Source organism: Martes martes (assembly GCF_963455335.1).
Source record: "Martes martes genome assembly, chromosome: 1".
NCBI lineage: Eukaryota > Metazoa > Chordata > Mammalia > Carnivora > Mustelidae > Martes > Martes martes.
Window position 1 is genome coordinate 111,541,087 of NC_137888.1, and position 24,894 is coordinate 111,565,980.

The 24,894-nt window shown below is 37.8% G+C and overlaps 1 protein-coding gene across 2 annotated transcripts in view; it reads left to right on the plus strand.

Annotated features, from left to right (window-relative positions):
* CCDC50 (coiled-coil domain containing 50) overlaps positions 1 to 24,894 on the plus strand; it is a 64,363-nt gene that overhangs the window by 19,285 nt on the left and 20,184 nt on the right. For both annotated transcript variants that reach the window (XM_080812787.1, XM_080812788.1), the window contains exons 2-5: positions 8,311 to 8,373; positions 9,700 to 9,826; positions 14,564 to 14,654; positions 23,342 to 23,459. In XM_080812787.1, the coding sequence (XP_080668913.1) occupies positions 8,311 to 8,373; positions 9,700 to 9,826; positions 14,564 to 14,654; positions 23,342 to 23,459 (399 nt within the window). The remainder of the gene's footprint in view (positions 1 to 8,310; positions 8,374 to 9,699; positions 9,827 to 14,563; positions 14,655 to 23,341; positions 23,460 to 24,894) is intronic.

Here is a 24,894-nt window from a genome sequence, read left to right on the forward strand (position 1 = left end):
TGAAGACCATTTTACTTATAGTTATTTACAGGGGGACTGCATTGAAAGGGAATGGGGGACTTTGTTGAAAGGAAGTGGGCTTCTTGGGGCTGAAATATTTAAGAGGATGGTTATTTGGGCAGGATAAGGCTGGATTCAACAATTGCTAAAGCCCTGATAATCAGTTTCTATAATTTTAAGAAAGTGATGAATCAGCACATTTTTTGAACAGTGTTTGAAGTTTAGAAATATTTGAAGAAATTGGGGAACCTGGCCTATCATCCAGGGCCTTTATTATTTTTAGAGATATTCTTATGAGATTAAGATTCTTGATACTGTAAGACAGTTTGGTGTCCTCACCAAAGTGGTGGCTTTAGCAGACAAGGTATTTGGTAGAACTTTGCAGAAGATCTTGAGTTACTCTATTCTGGTTCTTGTAGAGGTTTTTATGGGAAGGGTAGCTCTCTGTCTTTCAGTAATGTTTGTGGCAGGATGGAAGTCATTTTCCTTTTACAAAGATCCCTCAAGTTTCCTACCCCTTTTCGTCTTATTTATTTATTTATTTTTTGCTGCTTCTGATGTTGACATGTTCTTCATTTACCTTAATTTACTAACATTTTCTAATTTTCAGGACTGTTTGGCAGTCTGCTACTATAGAGGATTTCTGAAGACATGAGGAAGTTTTTCTCAAATATTTGACTCAGGACACTAGCTCTAAGATCAGAATCAGCACCTTAGTACAGATTGCATTCTCTGCTTCAAAATGCCATGTACATCCTATGCATTCTCTTGGGTTATTTAGCCTAACACATATCCTCCTGTATGGACACATTTTTCATAGCCTGGGGGTCTAGTCTTAGAAATAACACTTATTTGTGTGATCCTTGGCGTTGTTATTCCAACTCTCATCATTTCTCCATTAATTGAATTATGTGTTTAATTGTGGTCTAAAGGGACCAACATTTGTCTGAGTGTACTACCTACTTAGATAGTCTAGGATTTCTAGATATTCTAGGTTTCTACCAGCTTTTGTCCATTATAATGCATACAATGTATCTGAAATTTGGGTGATGGAAGCAGAAACCCTTTACTGTTATTTCACTTTATTTTTAAGATTTATTTATTTATTTTAGAGAGTGAGCAAGAGAAGGGCAGGGGGAGAGGAGCAGACTTCCCGCTGAGTGGGGAGATTGGCACAGGCTCCATCTCGGGATCTCTGAGATCATGACATGAGCTGAAATCAAGAGTCCGACACTTTACTGACTGAACCACCATGTACCCCCCTCCGCCTTTACTGTCATTTTAAGTAATGTGGGTAGACATACTCCTACTCAGCCTTTTTTCAGGTGAGCTGTAAGGTGAGGATGGCTCACACCTGCAAAAAATACAGTATTTTATTGTACATCATTATTTATATTAGTCATCATTTTTCTTCGAGCCCTCATTTCCACAGGTATTTATTTGAAAATAATCATCTCGGGCATTGTGATAAATGTTGGAGAGAAAGTGATCCATAATATTTTTCCTGCCTTGCAGGATCTTGAATGTATACTGGGGAAACAGATGGGTAAAGATAATTATGATTAGTGCCATAGTACTATATTTACTGTATGCTGTGAAATCACTGTGGGGGAGAGGGGGAAGCATAGGTGAATCTACTGGGTGTGTGAGAGTCAGTTGTGATGGTTTTGGTTTTATTCTGTATGATTGGATAAATAGAGAAATGACTTTTGAATGAGGGTTTTGAAAGTTGATAATGAATTTTTTAGACAGTGGAGAGGTGCCTCAGGCAGACACACACACAATCTGTGTTATGACTAAGCTTCCTTCAGACTTGCAAAACTTTCCCATTCTTGGTGTTCCATACCCACACCAACCAACTAAAACATAAACCAAAACTAATAACCATAAAAATCCCCAAACAGTTGAAAGGTTGGTTAGTAGTACTTGACTCAATCATTTGTACAAAATGTAGATAAAAGTCTTTGTCTTTCATAAAGCAATTGCAGAAATCTACGTGCACTCTGCAGGTTAGTAAGAGGGGCAGTTATACTAAGGATAACTATTACAGAAAAGTGTATCTGACTTAATTATATCATGGCTCTCTTCTCAGAAAGATCCTCTGTCTTCCAGACAGATGGAATTACCATAGTATATAGGATAGAACAGGAGATTTGGAGACTTGATCGGAAAAGTAGGTCTGCCATAGGCTACTTTGACTAGGAACAAAGTAAATGAGGACGGAGCACCAGTGTCATTTTCCAGTTTTTCATTAGCCAAAATTAGGTGCCACTTACCTCCTCCTGTCATATCGTACTTAGATTTTGTTAATTTCAATAGGTTGGACATCTAGGGACACTAAAAATCAGAAAGGTCAAAGGTTTCAGTTACCCTCTATTTGCTAGTAAATTAACTGCTTAAACATCACTGAGATTTTATTCTCATTGTTTCAACCTTCTGCCTGAAAGGGAAGTTTCAGTTGTCAGAGTGGTCAGTGACTCAAAGCTATGTCTGTTATTTTGGGACTCATTATTGGGGCAGATGGTTAAAAAAAAGTGTCCAGTCCACAGCTGGGCATCCCTAAGAAGCTTCCAGGCTGATGGCGGTGGTACTGGGGGTACGGGTTCATTTTGGTGTTGGTATTAGTGGTGGTGATGTTAGTATACTCTTAGTTCCTATGTATGTAAATTTTGTTTGGGATGAAAATGTTGAGGACTTGTCATTATGATGATAACTGTTCACAGTTTTTCCTGCATTTCTCTCTTGCTCAGGCAATTTTATTAGAGCTTTAAATAAAGAAAAGAGACTCTTCTTTAATACATTAGGGAGGCGTTCCTTTTTTAGGGCAACAAACAAAGGCATAAGGGTTTACATATGTTATTTCTTCATTCAAATTGTCTTCAGCATCTCATGGACACATTAGGCTGAAATTCATTAATACTGTCTTTGCAAAGGGAGGGAAACTCACTAATGTTGGATGGAGACTGGAGGAGATGGGGGGAGGTGGTTAGATCCCAAAGGGAGATTTTCCTCAGAATTTCTCACCATACTCACAGCTGAGGGATTTTCTTGTAGATCACCCATGAAACACTGAATGAAAAGAACTTTTTACTGCCCTTGTTTTTCGGAAGTGAACACAAACTGATTGCTAGAGACTTATTTTGGGGAAATAGTGAGACACAGTTAAGTGATGTCCCATTTTTATTGCTCTATTTTGGGACTTGGAATCCACCTTCTGAACACATGTACCAGCTTACCTAAATTATTTTGTATCTTCAATTTCAGAGAACCGAATGCAGATTTGTCTTATTTACTATTTAATAATATCACTTTTTTCTGACATAATGAAATATAGACTCATTATTTCTCCATAGGAGTTCTTTGAGCAGAAATATTTAGGGTCAGAGGAGCTTGGTTTGGTTTCCAGTTCATTTGTTTATTTGTTGGGCTATCTTGGTCAAGTTGCTTTATGTCTCTGAGCCTTAAGTTTCCTCATAAATGAGATGAGAATACTGGTAAAGCCTTTACCTTCAAGTGGTTAGGAGGAATAAATGTGAAAGTACATTGTCATGAACAAAGTGCTCCATCAGCATCAACTGTGGCTGCTTGTCATTACCAAACTTTTCAAGACAAAATGTGTGTCTGGGATATCATCGTCATTCATAGAAGCTGTTTTCATGTGTACAGAACAAAGGAAAGCAAGTATCATCCCTGCTCTCAGTGTAATGAGTATGTATTCCATCTGTTGTTAATAGCATTTACACAAAAATAACTCACAAGCTGTACCAGAACATAAAAGGCAATCCAGACACAGCTGAAAGAAGTAGTTTCTAGTGTATGTATTATTAACCTAGGCATTGCTGTGTGGGTGGGAGCTTGTAAAGATTGACTCATTGGAATTGTATTTTCAGAAAGTTTTGGGATGTGGGTAAAAGGACAGAACGGGAATGACTTCTTCACTTTTTTTCTGGTTTGTAAGAGTTTGTAAGAATTGGCCTCTTCACTGAGAATGCCTACCCCTTTTGCCCTTAAGAATTTTAATCTTCCTTTGAAATTTGTTTTGTATGTTAGCTACTTTAAGGTTCCTTGATACTTCTGCCTGAGTCACTGTCATTCCTTATACTTACCTCCAATTCATAACAAGCGTAACTCCTCCATATTTATGCCTTCAAAGAATATTCTGTAGGTCTTTATAACATTTATTAAATTATATTATGCTTATGTACCTTTTTGTCATCTCTACCTTCTTGATAGCTTGAAGATGATTTATTTATCCTAAAAGAGAACTCAGCAAATGTTTGTTGAATGAGTATGTTTACTAGATACATGCTATGTCCTTTATTTATTTAGGGAGATTCATGAATGAGTGAAAATCTTTCTCTTCAAGGAAAATGGATGAGGGGGAGTTGTGTGTGTGTATGTATTTATATTTGTAAAAGTCCCACATATTTCTGAGATTTGCTTGGCTTAATGTAAACTAATTCATTGCATACTTACAGGTATATATCTGGATTAAAAGAATCACTAAAGCTATGTCATTTAATGGGAATGGGGAAGATTTCTAGTTTTTATTTGAAAATTTGGAATTTGAAAATTTTACAAGTCTCTGTGATGCTGTCACAACAAGCTGTTGTGTTTTTTTACTTTGTTGACCAGTGTTTCTTCATTTTTTTTCCTGTTAATATCTCTTGAAGTGTTACTGCGTGCTACATCCAGTGCTAATTTTATGGAAGGTGCAAAGATTAGTCCCACAAGGTCCCTGCCCTGAAGAGTTTGCAGCTGGCCAGGGAGGCAGCTGTGTATTTGAGTTGTCGGATAAATGTGTTTCTTTCTGTTGGTCCTCTTCAGAAGCAAGGAGACAGAGTTACATGGTTATTAGTTTTCAAAAGAGACTTAGCTACCATGCCCTAATTGTGGGGAAAACGTTTGGAGTTAGAGGGAAGAGGCTGGAGGACCACTGAAGTATGAGTAGGAATGAAGGGGAGTGAAGGTGTTGCTTTACTGGCAAGATCAGCGTGAAATTTGGATGAGTGAAAGTGAACATAGGAGGGAGGAAATTTGAGAAGTGGGAGGGTAAGAGTTCAGGGCCCAGTTGTACATCTTAAATATGCCTGCAGGGAAAGGTAGTGTGGTGAATTTATGCTGTTTACCCTCAGTACATTTACACTGTTTACTTCAAAGTAGATTAAGGAAGGAGCAAAGATCTAGGCTCTGAACTGGGCCTGGCTGTGAAATTTTTCTGTAATTGCCCATCTGATTACTGATTTACAAAGATGGCTTGATGTACGGTTGTTTTCCAGCTTGTAGTAGAATTATGATGCAGAGAATACAGAGGTACATCTTGGAAGGAACCAGAGTGGTTGCAGAAGAAACTGTACTGAACACATAATACTTGGTATAAATGAGATTATATACTTGGAAGTTCTTAGTAAACTCTGAAGTGCTAAGTCATTGTATTGATAGTACAATTCTGTGTATGTGTGTGTGTACTTCCTTGTAGTTTTTGAAGATCTAGATTCTCTTCTAACTCAAGCCATAATCCATATATGCTGTAAGAAGATTTAGGATCAAATCATAATGACTGAATAGACTTTTTGTACTTTTTGTTTAAATATCAAGAAATCATTGAGAAGAGTCATTGTTACAGTAACCAGTAATTCATAAACTCCTTGTACCTGTTATGTCAGTGTGTCTCCATGTTTATGATTTAGCAGTATATGCTGTTGATGGAATTAAAGATATAGATTTTTTTAAAGTTTGTATTTAATTATAGAATTTAAAATGTAATACATAAAAAATTACAAAAAGCAAAAGAAATACAGAAACCGACAACCTATTGGTCCAATTTAATGGATGTTAATATTTGCCTTATTTGCTTTAGTCTTCTCTGTTTTGTTCATAAAGCAATAGAACTCCATCCGATATAGCAGAGACACTCCTGCCCTTTGCCTCTCTCTGTAGGTGACCATGATTCTAAATTTAGTTTGTGTCAGTGCCGTATGTGGAAAACATATATTTTTATTACAGGTGTTTATATCCATAAACATTATGTTTTTACTGTTGCACTGACTAAAAGAAAAAATATGAAATTATTTCAGTTCTTCACGTGATTATCCCCGTGGAAAACTGTAATAATTTTATAATTTTTAAATTTTATTCAGCATGACATTAAAAATATAGAAAATATATTGTTTGACATAACTTTCTGCCCTAATCACATAAATTAAAGTGGCTTTTAAGTTTTTTTGACCATAACCTACAGGATGACATATGTTTTACATTGTGACTTAATGCATATCATGTATATATAATGTATCTGTGTGTGTGTGTATGTGTGTGTTATGTGTGTAAAACTGAAAAAATTTCTCCATACCATAGTTTCCCTTACTCTGTATGTTCATTTTTAAATGCTTGTTTTAGACTTAGTAAATTGTTTTATGACCTAATAATAAGTTGCCATCCTTGATATGAAAACTATTAAACTCAATAATTAATCTAATCTTAATCTAAAATTAATACTGACTTTAGTATATAGACATAAACTTTCATAGTATAATAAAAGCACTTCAAATAATAAGGCAGCATATTAAAATAGCATTCTTTTGCACAGGATTTGATTACATTCATTTGGCTGATCCTGAATATTTGTTTTCTGTGAACTAAATCATGCATATCTTAGGCACTTAATCAATTAATATTAATTAGCTAAGCATTTTAGGGAACTCATGTTAGTCAGTATTGAATATCTCCTTTGGTCTGTTTCAGCCTCCCGGTTTGTCTGAAGTCCAGGAGGGCTGTCATAGTGTCAGGAAAGGAAAGAGCTCTTGCTGGCACAGTCACTGACTTCTCGCCTTGTCACCAACAAATTGCATATAGCCTTAATAAGTCCTTTGTTCCCTCTGACCCTCATTTTCCTCACCTATTAATTGAAAGGGTTAACTAGCTCATTTTGAAAGCACTTTCATTCTGTGAAACACAGACTAGGATCTGGGCCACAGTTGTTAGAATTTGCTGAGAATATATCTGATGTAAAAGAACAGGACTTTCTACTGGAAATTAATAGTTTGGCAGTTGCATTTGAACAAGGGGTAAGCAGCTCATATGTAACTTAAATGGTTCTTAGATAGAAATGATTTGTAAAACCATTTTGGAGTAATCTTAATGTCCAGGATCTACTTCCTTTTTTTATTGCGTTATTTCTCAGGGACAGAGCTACATGAATGTGTATGTCAGCATACATAAGTGCTAAGAATGTCAAAGACGTGTTTCTTTATTCTTTGTCCTCATAGGCAAATCCAAAGCTGCAGAAAGAAATCTATAACTTCTGGTATTCCTCTGGTAGTTTTCTGAGTCCTACATATTGTAGTAGTTTATGGCTTTGACGACTTTTCCTTTTTCATGTGAGTTATGTGTTTGGAATAGAGTAAGAAGGTATCACCTAAACTACTGTCCTTCAAACAGACAAATAGAAAGCACATTTCGTGTTAAGAGTCCTTCATAAGTATTGTTTTATGTATATGCTTATGTTAGGAAACAGGAGTTTGAATTGCAGTTTGGGGTAGAATGGACCTTGGAGACCATCTCTTCCTGTTTGCTTCTAAAAAGATAGGCCCGTGAATGCTCCTGCCTGGATCTCCTAATCAAGACAGCATTAGGGGTAGATTTCTGTATCTCCTAAAGTTCCCATTTTCTTTTGGTGTACAGATTCATTTTAGGAAGCTCTACATTTAGAGAGACCTAGGGAGCCAGTTCTAACTCATGTCTGAGGGTGTGGACCCATTAAAGAATGTGATTATCCTTGATGTAGAGATCTGTTCCTACCCGAGGGACTAATACAGGTATTTTTTTTTTCCTTAGGGAACCAGGATGTCAGTCTCTGGGAGAGGATCCCCTCAACCCCAGATGACTGTGGCAAAGGCTAGATTGCTCTTAACTCCTCTGACCATGCGAGAACTCAGTTTTCTCTCAGCTGCAGTATGCAGAACGTTCTTGACTCTTGTATTGTGGCAACAGTTCTTGCCCTCTCTTAATAGATGTGGATTAGAATATCTGGACCTCTGGGTTCTGATTCTGTGGTTAGTATAGTTAGGCCAGGGACCAGAGCTAACCATTATTTTGTGACACACTGTGCTTGGCACTGAGCAGGTACTATGTGGATTTTTGTGAATGAAGACTTGATACTAACTAGTCACTCTTTTGCATTGCATGTTATAAACTTGATCATCCTAAAATATTTGAATTAATTTTTGAAGTAAACACGGTTCTTTTTTTAAGATATTTTAAAATATTACTAACGAGTCTTGTTTGCTTTTCTTCCGTCATCCTCTGCAGTGTGCCGAGACTTTGCTGTCTTAGAGGACCACACCCTGGCCCACAGCCTGCAGGAACAAGAAAGTGAGTAATGGCCCTCATTCTGTTCTTCTGTTTTTTTTTTTAGTGGTAGCTTGAGGCAGGTTTCTTAGGGTGAGGCAGGAGAGAACAGAGTTACCAGGCCACACTGCCCATTCATCCTGAGGAATTTATCTAGGCAAATGTCACTGGGTGGACAGTGAAATTCTGGGTATTTTGAAGCATGACAGCTACCAGGAAGAAGAAGACTGTTGGTTATGTGGGAGAAGAGGTACTTCCACCTTTTCTCTTACCTAATGTTACTGGAGGGAGACACTATCTGGCATCTGTTCCTTCCCCTAGAATAGGGGCCTGGACATCTTTCCAGGCACTGGCGGTATCTAGATTGTGGACTTTTCTTAATATTTATGTAGCAGAGAGAGTCAGTTATCCTATGGTTTTACTTACTTGTGGAACATAAGGAATTACACAGAGGAAATTGGGAGAAGGAGAGGAGAAGTGAGTTGGGGGAAATTGGAGGGGGAGACAAACCATGAGAGACTGTGGATGTTGAGAAACAGACTGAGGGTTTTGGAGGGGAGAAAGGTGGGGGGTTGGGTGAGCCTGGTGGTGGGTATTAAGGAGGGCATGTATTGGGGGGCGCCTGGGTGGCTCAGTGGGTTAAGCCTCTGCCTTCGGCTCAGGTTGTGATCCCAGGGTCCTGGGATCGAGTCCCGCATCGGGCTCTCTGCTCAGCACAGAGCCTGCTTCCCCCACTCTCTCTGCCTCCCTCTCTACCTACTTGTGATCTCTCTCTGTCAAATAAACAAATAAAATCTCAAAAAAAAAAAAAAAAAAGGAGGGCACGTATTGCATGGAGCACTGGATGAGGTACATAAACAATGAATTTTGGAACACACACAAAAAATAAAATTAAATTTTAAAAAAATTATGTATAGAAGCTAAATCTAAGTTATATGTGTTATACAACAGTACATATTTGTCAGTATGTAATTTGAGAATCATTTACATGTCAATATAAAAATTAAGTATTGAAAAATGTAGCTTATAAAGAGAGTATCAACTGGTGGAGCAGAAGGAGCCTTGGCCTTGGCTTTAGAGTATGTGTGGAAGTCCTGGTACTACCACTGTTTCACCATGTGACCAAAGGCAAATTACTTAACCTTTCTGGTCCTCACTTTACTTAATGGAAAAATGAGAAGAGTAATTCCTCTTTCCCTGTTATATAGCATTATTGAGAGCATACAGTGAAGTTGTGGATGTGAAGCTCTTTTTAATGGAAAAGCTCTTCTTAAGTTATTCTGAGGCATAGTATTAATAAGCCAAAAAAAACATGACATTGTCATTCCTCTCTTCAATCTCTCTGTCCAGTCGAGCATCATTTGGCATCGAACATTCAGCGGAACCGCTTGGTCCAACATGATCTCCAGGTGGCTAAGCAGCTTCAGGAGGAAGATCTGAAAGCTCAGGCTCAACTCCAGAAGCGCTACAAAGACCTGTGAGGATTTGGGGGATGGGAGGGAGTCATGCTGGGACTGGTTTTCTCTGTGGAGTCAGCAGCCAGTGCAGGGAAGAAGACTGGGTCTGTCCCTCTCATGCCTTTCACTATTAGATTATAAATCCTGTAGTGGCTATCCCATAGTTTTCTTTGATTTGAAAATTTTTGTTCATTGTTGGAACACTTTCTTGGTTTTGGGACATGTGACTTCTGGTATGAACTCTTAACACTTGTAACTGTATGACTTCGAGGCATTTGGTCCATCTCTCTGAGTGTATATCCCTTCCCTATAGCATGTGGAACATAATCTCTGTCCCTTTTGCCTCACAGGTTGTTTGGGAGAGTTCAGTGAAATACTGGCTATCCAAGAACTTCAGGAATTATTTGGATTCCTTTACTCTTTCCTGGTGGTGTTTGCTGCTCTTATTTTCCTTGAGCCTCGTCCTTTTCAGGGAGAGGCAGAATCTTCTGGAAAGCTCTGAATTACACCCTTAATTCTTTTTATAACTTCTGCATCTAACAAAAGTTCTTTCTTAGTCTCCTCCTTTAAGAGTTAGATAAATGTAAAGATCACATCTAAAATCTCTTCCAGCACAAGCTCACAGAGTGCATTTCTTGTCAGTGGCCCCTATCCCTAAATCGCAAATGGTGGGTTTTACTGCATGGTTTTGTTCTGAGGAGGAAAGGTTAAGGAAGAATGAAGGGACCTTTAATTTACTGTAGTTCATGTTCAAAGAAACAGGAAAACCTATCATTTTTGCCGTTTTGAGGAACGGTTTATCCTTTTGTTCTATTACTTGTAGAAAGAATTTTAGTCATCATTTTGTTAGCTTACTTATTTTCAAAATAAACACTCTTATTGACTCTTGCTGTACCTGTCACCATCAAAGGCACTGAAGACCACAGATAGGAATAAAATGTAGCCACTGCCCTTAAGGGCCTCAGAATAAAACTCTGAGTTTTATAAATCTACAGATAACCTGCACAAGCAACAGGGAATTGGAGAATACATTTCATGCCTGTGAAGAGGGGAGAGACTGGGAAAACTATCCCAATTGCAGACGATACAATTAATCTGAACCTTGATGGTTAATTAGAAGTATGTAGTCATAGCTGGGGAAAATGATTCTAGCCAGAGGAAGTAAAAAGGAAGACAGGAGGTAAAAGAACCTGGAATCTCATGGTAGCTACACGATGTTCAGTCCTGCTGGACTGCAGAGTGTGAGTAAGGGCCTGGGTAGGGGATGAGGCCAGAAAAGTAGTCAAAAGTTGGACCAAAAGGTTACTTAAGTTATATTTTTAGGAATTTAGATTTTGTAGATTTTATATTATAAACAACAGAGAACCTGTTGGGGTTTTTATTTGGGGGCCTTCTCTGGGTGCTGGGTAGGTGAAGAATTGGGGAGGCAATTGTTAAGCAGTGGTCAAATGAAGAGATGACAAGGCTTGATTTGAGGCAATGGAATTAGATTTGACAGGCACCTGGGTGGCACAGTCAATTAAGCGACCAGCTCTTGATTTCAGCTAAGGCCCTGATCCTAGGGGCAGGAGATTGAGCCCCGCATTGAGCTCTGTGCTTAGGGCAGAGTCTGGGACTTTCTCTTCCTCTGCTCATCCCCCCTGCTCTTTCGCTAAATCTCTAAAATAAATAAATCTTAAAAAAAAAAAAAAGAAGAAGAAGAAGAAGAAGAGACTTGAGATGTGTGGAGGTTCAGAGTCACAACCAAAGGGAAGATCAGACCCAGAGTTTGAATAATATTCTAGAGTTCTCAGTTATTACCCTTTACAGGATTCACAGTGCTTTATTCTGGAGGGCAGTTCTGAGGCTGATGCAGAGGTTTAAGATCCTAAGTTAGGGTAATGATAGTGAGTATAAAGAGATGATTCAGAGATTATCAAGATAAAACACTAAATATAAATGAGGATTCAGACAGTGATGGATTATAGGTCTTAAATTAGAGGAGAGCCAGGTGTTATATTTCTGCCTGGGACTTCGGGGTTTTGGAGGTATTCCTAGCTGAAGTAAATAAGTTAGAAAGAACGTTTTTCTGATTTTCACACCCTGGTAATTTTGACATTGCACATCAGTGGATGGATGAAATGCTGTAAATATTAATGAATTGGAACATCTTACTCTGTCTGCATCCTAGGGTCCCTGTCCAATGTCAGGTTTGGCAGTTGTTGACTACTCCTTTCCCACTTGATTTTTCTTCTCAGGATTCTGTATAATTGGCTGAGTGTACTGGATCTGGTCCTTCATGGAAGTAGGATTTGAAGTTACTAAACTTAGCTTAAGCCTCACTTCTTTATATATTTTTAAGGTATTTTTTTTTAAAAATTATTTAAATTCACTTTAGTTAACATATAGTGTGTATTAGTTTCAGCGGCAGAATTTAGTGATTCATCAATTGTATATAACACCCAGGGCTCATCACATCACGTGCCCTCCTTAATGCCCATCACCTAGTTACCTCATTCCCCCCAACCAGCTCCCCTCTAGCAACCTTCAATTTGTTTCATATAGTTAAGAGTCCTTTATGGTTTGCCTTCCTTTTTGTTTTTGTCTTATTTTTTCTTCTCTTCCCCTATATTCATCTTTGTTTCTTAAATTCCACATATGAGTGAAATCCTGTGGTATTTGTCTTTCTCTGATTGACTTATTTCACTTAGCATAATATCCTTTAGTTCCATCCAAGTCATTGCAAATGGCAAGATTTCATTCTTTTTAATGGCTGAGAGTCTTCCTGTGCTTTTGTGTGTGTGTGTGTGTGTGTGTTATGTGTACACTGTTGTCCATATTAGGAAGTACATCTGTGTCACTTGGTACCTTTAACATTTGATTTGGCCTTGTCTTCTCTGCTGAGCTTCTGCTTTCTTCCCATCTGTTATCATCTGCATATAATTAATAGTTGCTAATTTCTATACAGATTTTACATGAGTTTGGGAGATCCTAGTAGAGAAATCTTTGAAAACTAAGACCATGATTTTATATATGATCGTTAATTATTAGACGTGAGTAAATGAAAAGACAATATATAAATAAAAATTGTTCTGAGTAGGTTTTTATTTCTTTTTAGTTCTTTGGTTTGAGTGGTTAAGAATCCTAAAATATTAGACCTATAAGATGAGGTCCAAATACTTTTACAGCTGATAAATTGCCATGAGAAGGCATGTTTTTCTTCCTTCCGTTTTTGTCTTGTGTGTGCACAACACATGTGTACAAACCTGTGCCTGTGCACACATCTTCCATCTACAGCTATTTCCAGGCATGTTGAAAGTGACCCATTTCCATATGGAATAGTCAGAATTAGAGTAATTTTTATCCTCTCAGTTTCATCAGAATAGAGTATATGGATTTTAATTCCTCAATGGCAGCTAGGATTATTGCCCTCTACAACACTTTTGAATTAGAAAATGCTATTTGTTAAACACAGAGTATACCACCAAGACTGAGACTCACTAAGTTTTTTTTGTTTGTTTGTTTAAAGTAGACTCCATATCCAGTATGGACTCCAATGCAGGGCTTGAACTCAGGACCCTGACATCAAGACCTGAGTTGAGATCAAGAGTCAGACACTTAACCAACTGAGCCACCAAGGCTCCCCTACTGAATATTTTAAGTTCACTTGGCAGGGGGACAATGAAAGGATATATTTGTTTAGGAAACAAACTGCACCCATAAGTCACAAATGTAAATTTATTCCAGCATCTTTTTAAGTAGTAAACTCTATGCATGTTTCTGGTCTTTATTCCTCGCTAACAGTTTTGTGTAAAGGTTGGTGTCCAGAGCCATCACATTCAGGAGTTTTGAGCTGTCCATTTACTTTTTTTGAAACCTAAAGCCAGATGACATGTACACTTGTACCCACCTCTGAGAGATTGAAGCCTTATTTTGGTTTGAACTGCTAGTTTATAGGTGCTGTTTTAAAGGATCTGTTTCTCCCACCAAAGTCATTCTCTTGTTTCTTTCACCAAAAAGTATTGTGACCCTCTGAGTGCAGAGTGAAGATTTTCTCATGTTTGTATCCTCAGTGTTGAGCATAGGGCCTGGACCACAGCAGGTGTTATTTAAATCTTTGTTGAACGCATGAATACCCAAACAAAACAATCCGTGCTGGCCATGGTATTACATTTTATTTTCTTAGGGGCCTGAGAATTAAGGAAACTGGTATCAGCCAAAGAGGTGTCTATTGGGAACTGAAGCAGGGGAGGAATTTTAAGTATTAGTGAAACTGAAAAATACATCTAATTTAAAAATTTATAGAAATCACTTTAAAGTCATACTAGCACCTCTAGGTGATCACAGTGACAGTGAGCTCTCTCCCAAGTTTTTTCTGTGTGTTCCATATCTGTATTTGGATATTTGTGGACATTAATCTCAGTCTGTGTCTCCTTTACATGCTCTTGAGAAAACATGCTTCTCTGTAGAGTGGCGCCGGTATGGTGAGGTGATTTAGGAATGTAGAAAAAGCATGGGACTTTCCATTGTAGTGTCTGGGGATTGGATTCTGGTTCTGCCACTTACTTTCTCTGATCTTAGGGAAATGGTTTCACTTCTCTGGGCCCCACCTTTTTTGTCTATAAAATGTGGTAATATCAACCTCTTTCATCACTCTTGTGAGGTTTAAGTAAAATAAAAAGTGTGCATGGGCTCAAAGTGAATATTAGTAAATTATGTTATTTTTAGGAAAAATCGTGCTTTATATGAATACTGTTTTCACTTTTTTTTTTTTTTAGTGAACAACAAGACTGTGAAATTGCTCAGGAAATCCAGGAGAAGCTGGCTATCGAGGCAGAGAGACGACGCATTCAGGAGAAGAAGGATGAGGTACAACTTAGATAACGCCCCTCCACCCCAGTGCAGAGGAAGGGCTGCTTACAGTATTCACAGGCCCAGGGTAGGGTTCCTGGATGGGCAGCAGAGCTCTCGTCTTTGGGGTGCATAGTCCAGGTATTGCCTTCCATGGACCACTGTTTATTGTCCCTTGTTAACCCAAGTGACATCTTAAAAAATGATGATAATTCAACCTAAGGTATGAATTAGTTTCCTAGGACTGCTTTAACAAATTACCAAAAACTTGATGGCTTGAGGCAGCAGGAATATATTCTCTCACAGTTCTAGAGGCCAGAAATCCGAAATCAGGGTTTTGGTGGGGCCCTGCTACCTTCTGGGAAAGATGCGTCTTTGCCTCTTCCTAGCTTCTGGTGGCTCCTGACCATCATTGGCATTTCTTGACATGTCGCTGTATCCCTTTAGTCTCTGCCTCTATTGTCACATAGCCTTCTTCCTTGTATCTTTGTGTCTTCTTGTTTTCTTATAAGGGAACCAGTTATTGGATTGAGGACCTGCCCTAGTCTAGTATGACCTTCTCTTAACTAATTACATCTGTGAAGACCATTTTTCTGAATAAGGTCCTATTCTGAGGTTCTTGGTAAAAATGAATTTGTAGGGGACACTATTCGACCCAGTACAGGCTGTATATCTATGGGCTATTCCTATAGTCTTGAGAGAGAGAGATTGAGAAAGAGAGAAAGCAGATCCGAGTGTAGGCTGAACATGAGTCAGGGGGTGTCTTTGTGAGAAGCTGGGAGCTTCTGGGAGCTGTCACTCTGCGTCGTTCGTGGCTTCACCCTCCTATGAGTGCTGCCTCAAAGAACTAACCCATCCGTTTGATTCTGTAGGTATTTTTAAATTGTATTGTTTTTCCAGCTGAAAAATGACTAAAAGTAGCAATAGCGTTTTATTGGTAAGAAGACTTAAATTTGCAATTAATGGTTACTTGACTTTGTGTTGGACTTTTAGCATTTCTAACAGACAATTCCTTTTCAGTGTGTATTGATTCTGTGTCTGCCTTGTTTGAAACCAACTGTGCTGTTCTTGGCCACAGATTAAGATTATGTTAAGGAAGAAAATGATTTATAATTTTAAGAGTAGAATGGCCATATGATTTATTGTATGTATATTCAACTACTTTTCTGGGCTAAAAGGGGGCACTATTAATAATTACATAAACAGGGCCTGTGCTGGGTACCAGCACATGTGATCACCCTGTTAAATAGGTGGGATGAGGGCCATCAGTAAATTAGCCTTCATATACTGTTGCTCCCACAGAGCCATCCTTGTTCCTCTAAGACTCCTTGTTCTATGCCAGGTGAGCATGAGACACCTGGTATGTGTGTATTTAGCTGTTTCTTTAAGAAACAAACCATGATTTTATGATAATCAGAACTGCAAGTAAGAGTTAAGGATTGCTTTTTATCCTTCCTGTTATCAACACAGGAACTCTTTCTTATTACAGGATGTGTTACTTCTCTATAGTCAAGACTTTGCTTTGGGGATGAAATTGGGAACTGAAAGAAGTGATTATATTTTCTAAACAGGAAAGCTTCTATTTAAAAAATAAGAGTAATGAAGTTGGCTTCTTATAAATGCTACTGGTGTCCTGTGATTCCCACCCCCCCCCCCATTCAGGAAAAATAGGAAAGAAAGAGAAACCAAAACATTTTATTTAGGCATGTAGAATCTAAACAGCAATCACAATAAAGAGTCCTGTGGTAATACTAGATAAAGTAAGCAGTTTAGTAATTAACTTTTTTTCAGATGAAGAAACTAAGACTTGAAGAAATCAGTGAGTCGTCCCCAGCTATAATAAGATGCCAGAGAAATGTCTGTACAGTTCAGGTTCCCTGACTGACCACTTCTGACACAGATATCATGTGACACAACAGAAAACATGTAAACTTTGGAGTTAGAGTGCTTTGGGTCTGAATCTTAGCTCTTTAACTTTTAGCCGTGACTTTCAGAATCTCACTTCACCATGTGGAACCTCAGGTTGCAAATTGGAAAAGCCGTGATAATGGTACATACTCTGGAGGGCTGTTGTGAGGTTTAAGTGAGATCATGTATGTAAGGCCTCTGGGACATAGTAAGTTAATCATTTCTCTTTCTTTTTTACTTTCTTGCCAGTTGTTTCCACACCATTTGGCCCTTTATAACAAAAATTTCTCTTATAAAAAGAGATGTGTGTTAAATTAGAAAGGGGAAGAGTAAACAGGCTTAAGTGTATTCCAGTCTGGTGTGATCTGAACAATCTTCAAGCATCTCTTTGCCTTAATAGGCCTCCCAGCTAGCTTGCCTTGCAGTGCTGTTTTACCTGCTCTGATGCCCCCATTCCCCAGTGCAGTGGAGAGATTAAAGGAGAAATGCAGTTGGGAGATTTCTTAAGATTAGCCTTAAATGGGAACCTGGGTGGCTCATGGGAACCTGGGTGGCTCAGTGGGTTAAAGCCTCTGCTTTCGGCTCAGGTCATGATCCCAGGGTACTGGGATCAAGTCCCGTGTCGGGTTCTCTGCGCAGCAGGGAGCCTGCTTCCTCCTCTCTCTCGGCCTGCCTCTCTGCGTACTTGTGTTCTCTGTCAAATAAATAAATAAAATCTTAAAAAAAAAAAAAAGACTAGCCTTAAATACTCCATTCAGCCTCTCTGATTTTCCAGCTGATGCCTTAAATTAGAAGATGCCTACGATGCTGAAATGTTCTCTTATCAAAAAATAGGACTGTCAGCTGACTGGCATGTTATTAATATTAAATGAATAAAATGTGCAGTAGTAAAGCTTGTCATTGAAGGGTGTATGATAGTGTATATTTGTTTATTTTTGTCCCTGTGCCTCGCAGAGGAGACTGAGACTGAGATGGGATAATAGTGGAAGGTTTTCTGCTCAACTCTTAAAAAAACATTTCCTGTTACTCATGAACTGTCCTAATTCTTTTTTAATTTTTTCTCTGTCTATGCTCTTCTATTTCCTTGTGGAGTCTGCTTAGCTAGTAAGTTCTTACTGAACAGCAGGGCTGTGGAAAATTCCTCTCTGATTTTCATCCAGATCTCATTTTCAGCGATTTTTGGGGTCAACTCTCTTCAGTAGTTTATAACCCCCCAAACAACCAGATGTAGAATCCAAGGCCTCTTTCCTCTTGGGGCAGAGGATTTTTCCTGAACAACATTGTACAGGAGAAGTTACACAACTCCATGTGGGTGAATTACCATATCTGGCTTTGTTTTGGTATAATTTTATTGTGCTTTTTAACAGAGCACAGATGTAAGGAAAATAGCATTTCCATGCAGGAAGACAGATGTACAAAAGTTTAAAAAAAAAAAAAAGGAACGAAAGAAAGGGGGAAAAAAAAGATCTTTAGTATTCTTACCAGTATTGTAGCCTCCCCTCTCCTGCTTCTCCCTTACTTTCCCCCTTCTCTTTCTTTTGCTCTTGTCCTTCCTCCCTCCCTCCCTTCTTTCCTTTCCCCCTTTCTTCTTTTTTTCTTTTTTAAACTTTTTTAGATAGTGTCACTACAGTAATTGCATTTCTCTCTAGACCCCTGTTGAAGCAGGGTTGTAGCCTTCGGGAATACTGGACCGCATGAGTTTGTAACTAAGAGAAGTGAGCTAATTCCATTGGGATCATTCTCTTTGGTTACAACATAAGCATTTGTCATTTCATAAAGCTAAGCAATGTGTGTTTGGTTGATTGAAGTTATTTTTAAATAAAACTCTTAAGCATATGTGTGTGTTTGTGTGTGTATCTATAGATATACATATGTGTCTTTTGAATCTAGGTCCAAATATACGTTAATGTGCAACTATTTTAGGGCAAAACTTTGTTTGTTTGCTTAAGTAAACATTAGCGTGACCATGTTATGAAAAGTCTGTGGCACTAGTCCAACAGTTTGAAACCATTTATAATATGAACTGTTCAGAGACAGACTTAGTAACCAATTTACATTAAAAATTAATCTAGTGTGAACCATGGTACTTCTTCGTAACATTATTAAAGTGATTAGAATTTCATGTTCTAAAAGAGTATTTATGTAAGTTAGTAATATTTAGAGCATAGCTCAAATAGCAGTACATTTTAGCTACTTAAAAAAAAAGCCCTAAGTTTTGGTACTTTAAAAATAAGATTATACATATATGCCCAGAAAGGGGGTAGTGAGTGGAAGGTTTTTAGTTGAGAAAATTCTTCTCTCTTATCTTGGTCATACGGATGTTTTTACTTCATAGAATTGGTATGTTGTTTTCCAGTCTTACACCTTCTGAAGATTATACGTACGTATTATGAGTTCCCTACTGAATTAGATGATAATTGCTAGGTGATAAAGAAGTGTAGCAATATAATGGAATGGTTTTCTTTCTTCTTTTTTTTCTTTCCACTGATCATTTGACAATCACATTTTTAGATTTCCTCAGTTGATTTTATGCCAAAGATTTCCTCAGCTTGAAACCCACTACCATTGAGGAATGGAAGTGGAAGCTTTCAGGGAGAAGTGACGCCAATATAAAGTCATATAAACCGAAAAAATAGCCTAAGGAATCCTTACTAGTTTAGTAATTTAAGAAAATATACATATTTATTTGAGAGAGAGAGACAGAATACGAACAGGGGGGAGGGGCAGAAGGAAGGGAGAAGGAGAACCCCAAGCAGACTCCCCACTGAGCGTGGAGCCTGCAGGGCTCAATCTCAGGACCTGGAGATCATTACATGAGCCAAAATCAAGAGTTGAACACTTAACTCACTGAGCCACCCAAGTGCCCCAGTGATTTAGTAATTTGTCATCTATTTGGGAAAGATGTGTTATGCTCCTCTGGGCTCCACTGTGCCTTGTTTGTGATAATGCTTCTCTTAGGGCACTCACCTTTGCATGTCTTAAATTATGCTAATAATTTTGCTTCTAAAACTTAATAGGTAAGAACTTTGAGAATATTGGCCGTATATGCTGTTTTTCTACAGGTCTGTAGGAGAATATTTAGCCCATTGAAGGCAGTCAGTAAAACTGTGTTTTTAGTCTTCATGAGCTTTTTAGTAGGTATATGTTGAACACCTCTGTTCATGGTTAAGGCAGAATCAGAGGCCATGCATACTGACAACTGATTTTTCTGTTTTCCTCTGTCTTTTTCCATGACTATATCCACTGCCTTGTCTTGATTTATAAACAAAACTTGGAAAACCTACAAAAATAAGTGTTTTGTGGTTTATCTAGGAATAATACAAAAAATATTGCTGTTATTTTTGGTGAGGAAAATCTATTTTGTATAGCTTATTTCAACTTAAATAAAATGTGAATTTTGTTATAAAAAAAAACTATGCTTTTATTAAAATGACTTTTTTCTTAGTATCTAGAGATCCTTAATTGTGTTTTGTCTTATACTCACAGTTTCACATTTTCAAGATTTAGATACAATGGTGAATTTTCATTCCAGTAAATGTATTTACCAGGAAATCTTCTAATTATGGAGTGTTTTTTTTTTTTGATACATTAGTGCAAATTAAGCCTACCTGATTAATATGATTATTTATTTATTTATTTATTTGACAGAGAGAGAAATCACAAGTAGGCAGAGAGGCAGGCAGATAGGAAGGGAGAAGCAGGCTCCCCGCTGAGCAGAGAGCCCAATGCAGGGCTCGATCCCAGGACCCTGGGATCATGACCTGAGCCGAAGGCAGAGGCTCAACTCACTGAGCCACCCAGGCGCCCCTAATATGATTAATTAAAAAATAATTGAAACTGACTTCAGAAGGGCTTATAAGTTCTTTTAGGTTTGTTTTATCAAGTTATATTTTGTGAAACAGTAAATCCATAAGATTTATGCTTTTTATGTTAAAGGCTTCTTTCTCAAAATAAGTTTGAGTATATTTAGGTTATAGGAAGATAACAGGCTTCTTTTACCAAAGTTTTAAAGTAGGTGAAAGTGCATTTTAAAGAGTCAGATGTAATATATGCTTTCTACTCAGTGCCTTGTGTTTTCTGGAGAACCTTTAGAGACTGGTGTTCTCAGAAACAGAGCTTTGGAAATGCTCTTCTAGACCAACCTTTAACAGGAAGGAAGCTGAGGAGGACCAAGGAGGTTGTTTATGTCACGGGTGACTAAGCTGCACACAGCATTGTGACTAATTGTCATCTTCAGTTTGTTTCAGGGGAAGTTCTTTCTCCTGAAATCACCTCCCTGAAGGCAGGGCACAGTAATGCTGGAAAGTGGGGAGGGACACACACGTGGGCGAAGCTGCAGCTCTTCACACAGCAGTCACTTGTCAGTGGGGCCCTGATCCTGTCCCTCGGCAAGCATGGGCAGCCTTTCCTCTCACCCAGTCAAAGCTTACTCAAAAAAGAGCTGAGAGCTTAGAAGAACAACAGGTTTGGGTGCTAAGGCCCATAACTGTCATTTTCCTTGATGAAAAGCACTTTCTTTGATTAGATAATACAAGGCAAGAAGCGGCATCATCCTCATTTCTTTCCTGGCTCTTCACACTGAGAACATGGCTTATTACTGTGTATCCATTAGGACAAAATTCAATAGCGCAAAGGCAAGTATAAGGTCTCTAAAGCATAGTTTAACTTAATCATTTCTGCTGGCAGTTGGACCTGGTAATTTTCCCTTATATTTTTACTCCGTTACAGCAAGGGAAATTTCTTGTTTCCTGTAAAGCAAACCATTTATAGTGTTAGGTGCTTAGTAAACGTGATAACTCAGGGAAATTTTGCATTTTCTTCCTATTTTGCAATAAGTATAGAGATTTGGGAAACTCTACCATAATAATACTAGCTTTGGGAGAGCAAGATATCTGTCCTACTTCTCTCTCTCGCACTGATTGATACATTACTTTATAAGACACCAAATACAATGAACCTGGCACAGGGACTATATCTGGTAACAGATTATTAAAATGATGCATTAGGGAATCAAGCAAGACATTTGACTTTAAGATTGACTGGTAATGTGTGTAATGTGTGTATAAATAGATATCTATATGTATATATAGACTATGTAGATATAAATATGTATACATATCTATAGATATGTATGTATGTGTTTGTATATACATAACCATATGTATAGAGAGAGAGACAATCAAGTAGTTGATTGGTAGAAAGGTATGTATATCTTGCACAAAATCTATGAGACGCTTCCAGCATAGAAATCCATTAAAGATAGTATGTTAATTAGTATATTCATGAATTTGAATTTAGGTATTCATTTAACATAAGGTCAGATTTGTAAGGCCATTTTGATGAACATTAAAAGCTGAGTATGCGGATAATCATTGCTGATTTACCTAGCTGCCACATCCATAATGTTCTACACTGACCTGAAAGTAATTCTTTTATTCAGGTGAACTTTTTTGAAGTTTGCCTTCCAGTCTTAGTATATTCTTCATTTTGACTTATTTAGAAAATTGCAAAAGGCAGAGTAGTAATGAATTCTTGGTTCAAAATTTATATCAACATCTAAGCACTTCTTATATTCCCTATTATAAAGTAGGCACCTCAAACTACTTGGGATTGTTATTTTTCACAAGTGAATGCTGTTGCATATTTGGTCTATAAGTATCTGGCAACCCCTAGGGACCTTCTTTCCAAAAAAGTGTACATGGGACAAAGTTTATGTGCTGTTTTGTGGGTCTTTCATAGAAATAAGCTTCAGATTCAGAACACTGTCACTTTCTAGCTCAAACGTTTAGTAAGCCTTCATCCCGTACAGTGTGGACTCCAGAGTCCACACACACTGAGATTGTGTGTAAGGAGCCCTGTGATCCAGTCTCAGACTGTTTTTCTAACCTTACCTTTCTCTTTAACACCCCACCTCCTGTGTTCTAAATGGACTGTTGGTTGTTCCCACTACAACATTCATATTTTTTCTGAGGTTGTTCTCCCTCCTTACTTTGCCTATTGGAATCCAGTTCTTTATTCAAAACGTAACGCAAATACAAAGACATGCACTAATTAACTTAAGCAGAAATAAGACTTGCCTCTTTTATATTCACATTGATATTTTTACCCTCTTATTGAGGCATTTATGATTGAATTGTATTATAATTATTTACACATACCTTTGTTTTCAGATGATGATGATAATCTTTTAGGGGCAGGGTCAGAATGTTATTTATCACTCAGTAACCGCTAAAAACTTGCCTGGAGATGAAGCAAGGGGGAGACAGAAAGAATACCATTTTCTCTTCTGCAGTTACGACAGTAGTACTCTAATGCAAAGCTAAATCAGAATCAACTGAAGAATCCTTTTATAAAATTTTAAAATTAAATTATACATACAATTTATAAAGTTTCATAGATTACTATACTCTTCTCCATCCAGACTTACTGAATCATCAGCTTGGAAAAAGGGCCCACAAATAAGTATTTTAAAAATTAAATTGTATAACCAGCTTTAGGAAAACTAGGTTTGTATGTCTCCAGATTGAATTAGATTTAAATTTAGTTAGAAAAAAAAAGAAAAAAGTCTTTCTTGTTCATCTGGATCATGCACCACTCCTGTGAGCTATTATGGATGGCATTTGAATCGCATGAGCTTAATACCTGAAAGTCTGGAAAGCTATGGACAGAGCCCACAAAAGCTTGGCAATGGAATATCAAACCACTGACTTGTAGGGCTACTGGGTGGAATCTGTTCCACTGTAAAAGGTTTGTTCATTCTCTCGTAATATTGATTAGCATTCTCTCTGTACTTGCAGGACATAGCTCGCCTTTTGCAAGAAAAGGAGTTACAGGAAGAGAAAAAGCGGAAGAAACACTTTCCAGAATCCTCTGGACCCAGTGTTTATGGAGATAGTTACTATTACGAAAATGGAGGTAATAATATGATTTACGCTGTCCTTAGACTCAACCATAAGATGCCCCTTTAAATTTGTCTGTAAAGTGACCTCAGGGGCTGTGTGGATTTGTGGCCAGATCCTCTCTGAATCTAATGAATTCAACTGTTCCTTAGTTGAATGATCAGAGCTATTTTTATGGGTGTTAAAACAACTGTGGTTTTGTAAGATTTGACATGCATTCTGTTGTGCTGTAGCCATTTGGAATGCCGTACTACATTCTAAGCACATAAACTGGGGTGTAGAAAATGGGGTGAGTCTCTGGGCTTGGCCTTTTTCAAGGAGTGTGGGCAGAACGTCCGAAGCAGCAGAGTGCCACGGATAATAAAGATGGTACGTCATACACCAGTTGGGTAACAAAGCTTCTTTCTGTGCCTCTTGCCTATTCAAACATAGGCTAATGAGTATGTGTGCTGATGACAAAATTAAATTCCAAGATACTGTGTTCATTATTTGTCCTTGATGCTTCCTTGCTGTTTGACTGCCGTATAGAAAAATTCCTGAGAACGAGAAGTCCCTTCTGAATTTCTCTTCTCTAGTGCCTGCTTTTGCAGTGTAGTGGTGGCAATGGAATTGTGGTGGTAATTGTGGTGCCGGTGATTCTTTATCTTAAAAGTGTGTTGGGAAACGAGTATTTGCAAGTATTGTTCCATCTTCTTTAAAGATCTGTCAAAGGAAAGACATTTCTTATAATTCTAGTATCAGTATTTTTTGTAGTTCAGCTTGGAGACCAGACTTAGGTTAACGAGTAAGTAAAACCTAAAGCATCTCCTAGAGAGTAAAGATACTAAAGTCAGTGATCCCCAACGCCCTTGTGAGCTAATTATCAATACTTCTCTATAATTTCATTAGAAAGGAGAAGCAGGTATTTATTTGTCTTTAATGGGTAGAATGAAAGGAATGCATATGTAGATGCTAGGATTATTATAGTTGAGTACAATCTTACCCAGTCATGCTCTAAATTTATTATCAGTAGAGCTTGGCTCTACTGCAGTTAATAAGCAGGTTGATTATTTATTGTTTGTGCTCCTCTTCCATATGTAAAATGCTCAGCTCTTTTTTGATAGTCATTTTCCTTATGCTGGTTTTTTTAATGAAATCATGTTGTACATCATTTAAGAAGAAAAAAAATATATTGCCATATATTTCTGTAGCTAGAGACCAGAAGGTAAAGAATTTATTCTTCAGCTTTAATTAAAAGCTTAGGGATGTGCTATGGCATTTTTCATTTGTTTTTTATTTCTGCTCTGCAATCATGTTCACTGCAAATAAAAACAACCATTTAAAACTATTAAGTCTATAAAAACATTAGGATGGCAAGTAACTAAGTATACTAAAAGTATTGATTTTGGCCTTCCTCTGTTAAAATCTTTGACTAATTTCAGTTGGGACTCAAATCTGGTTGATTTAACCAG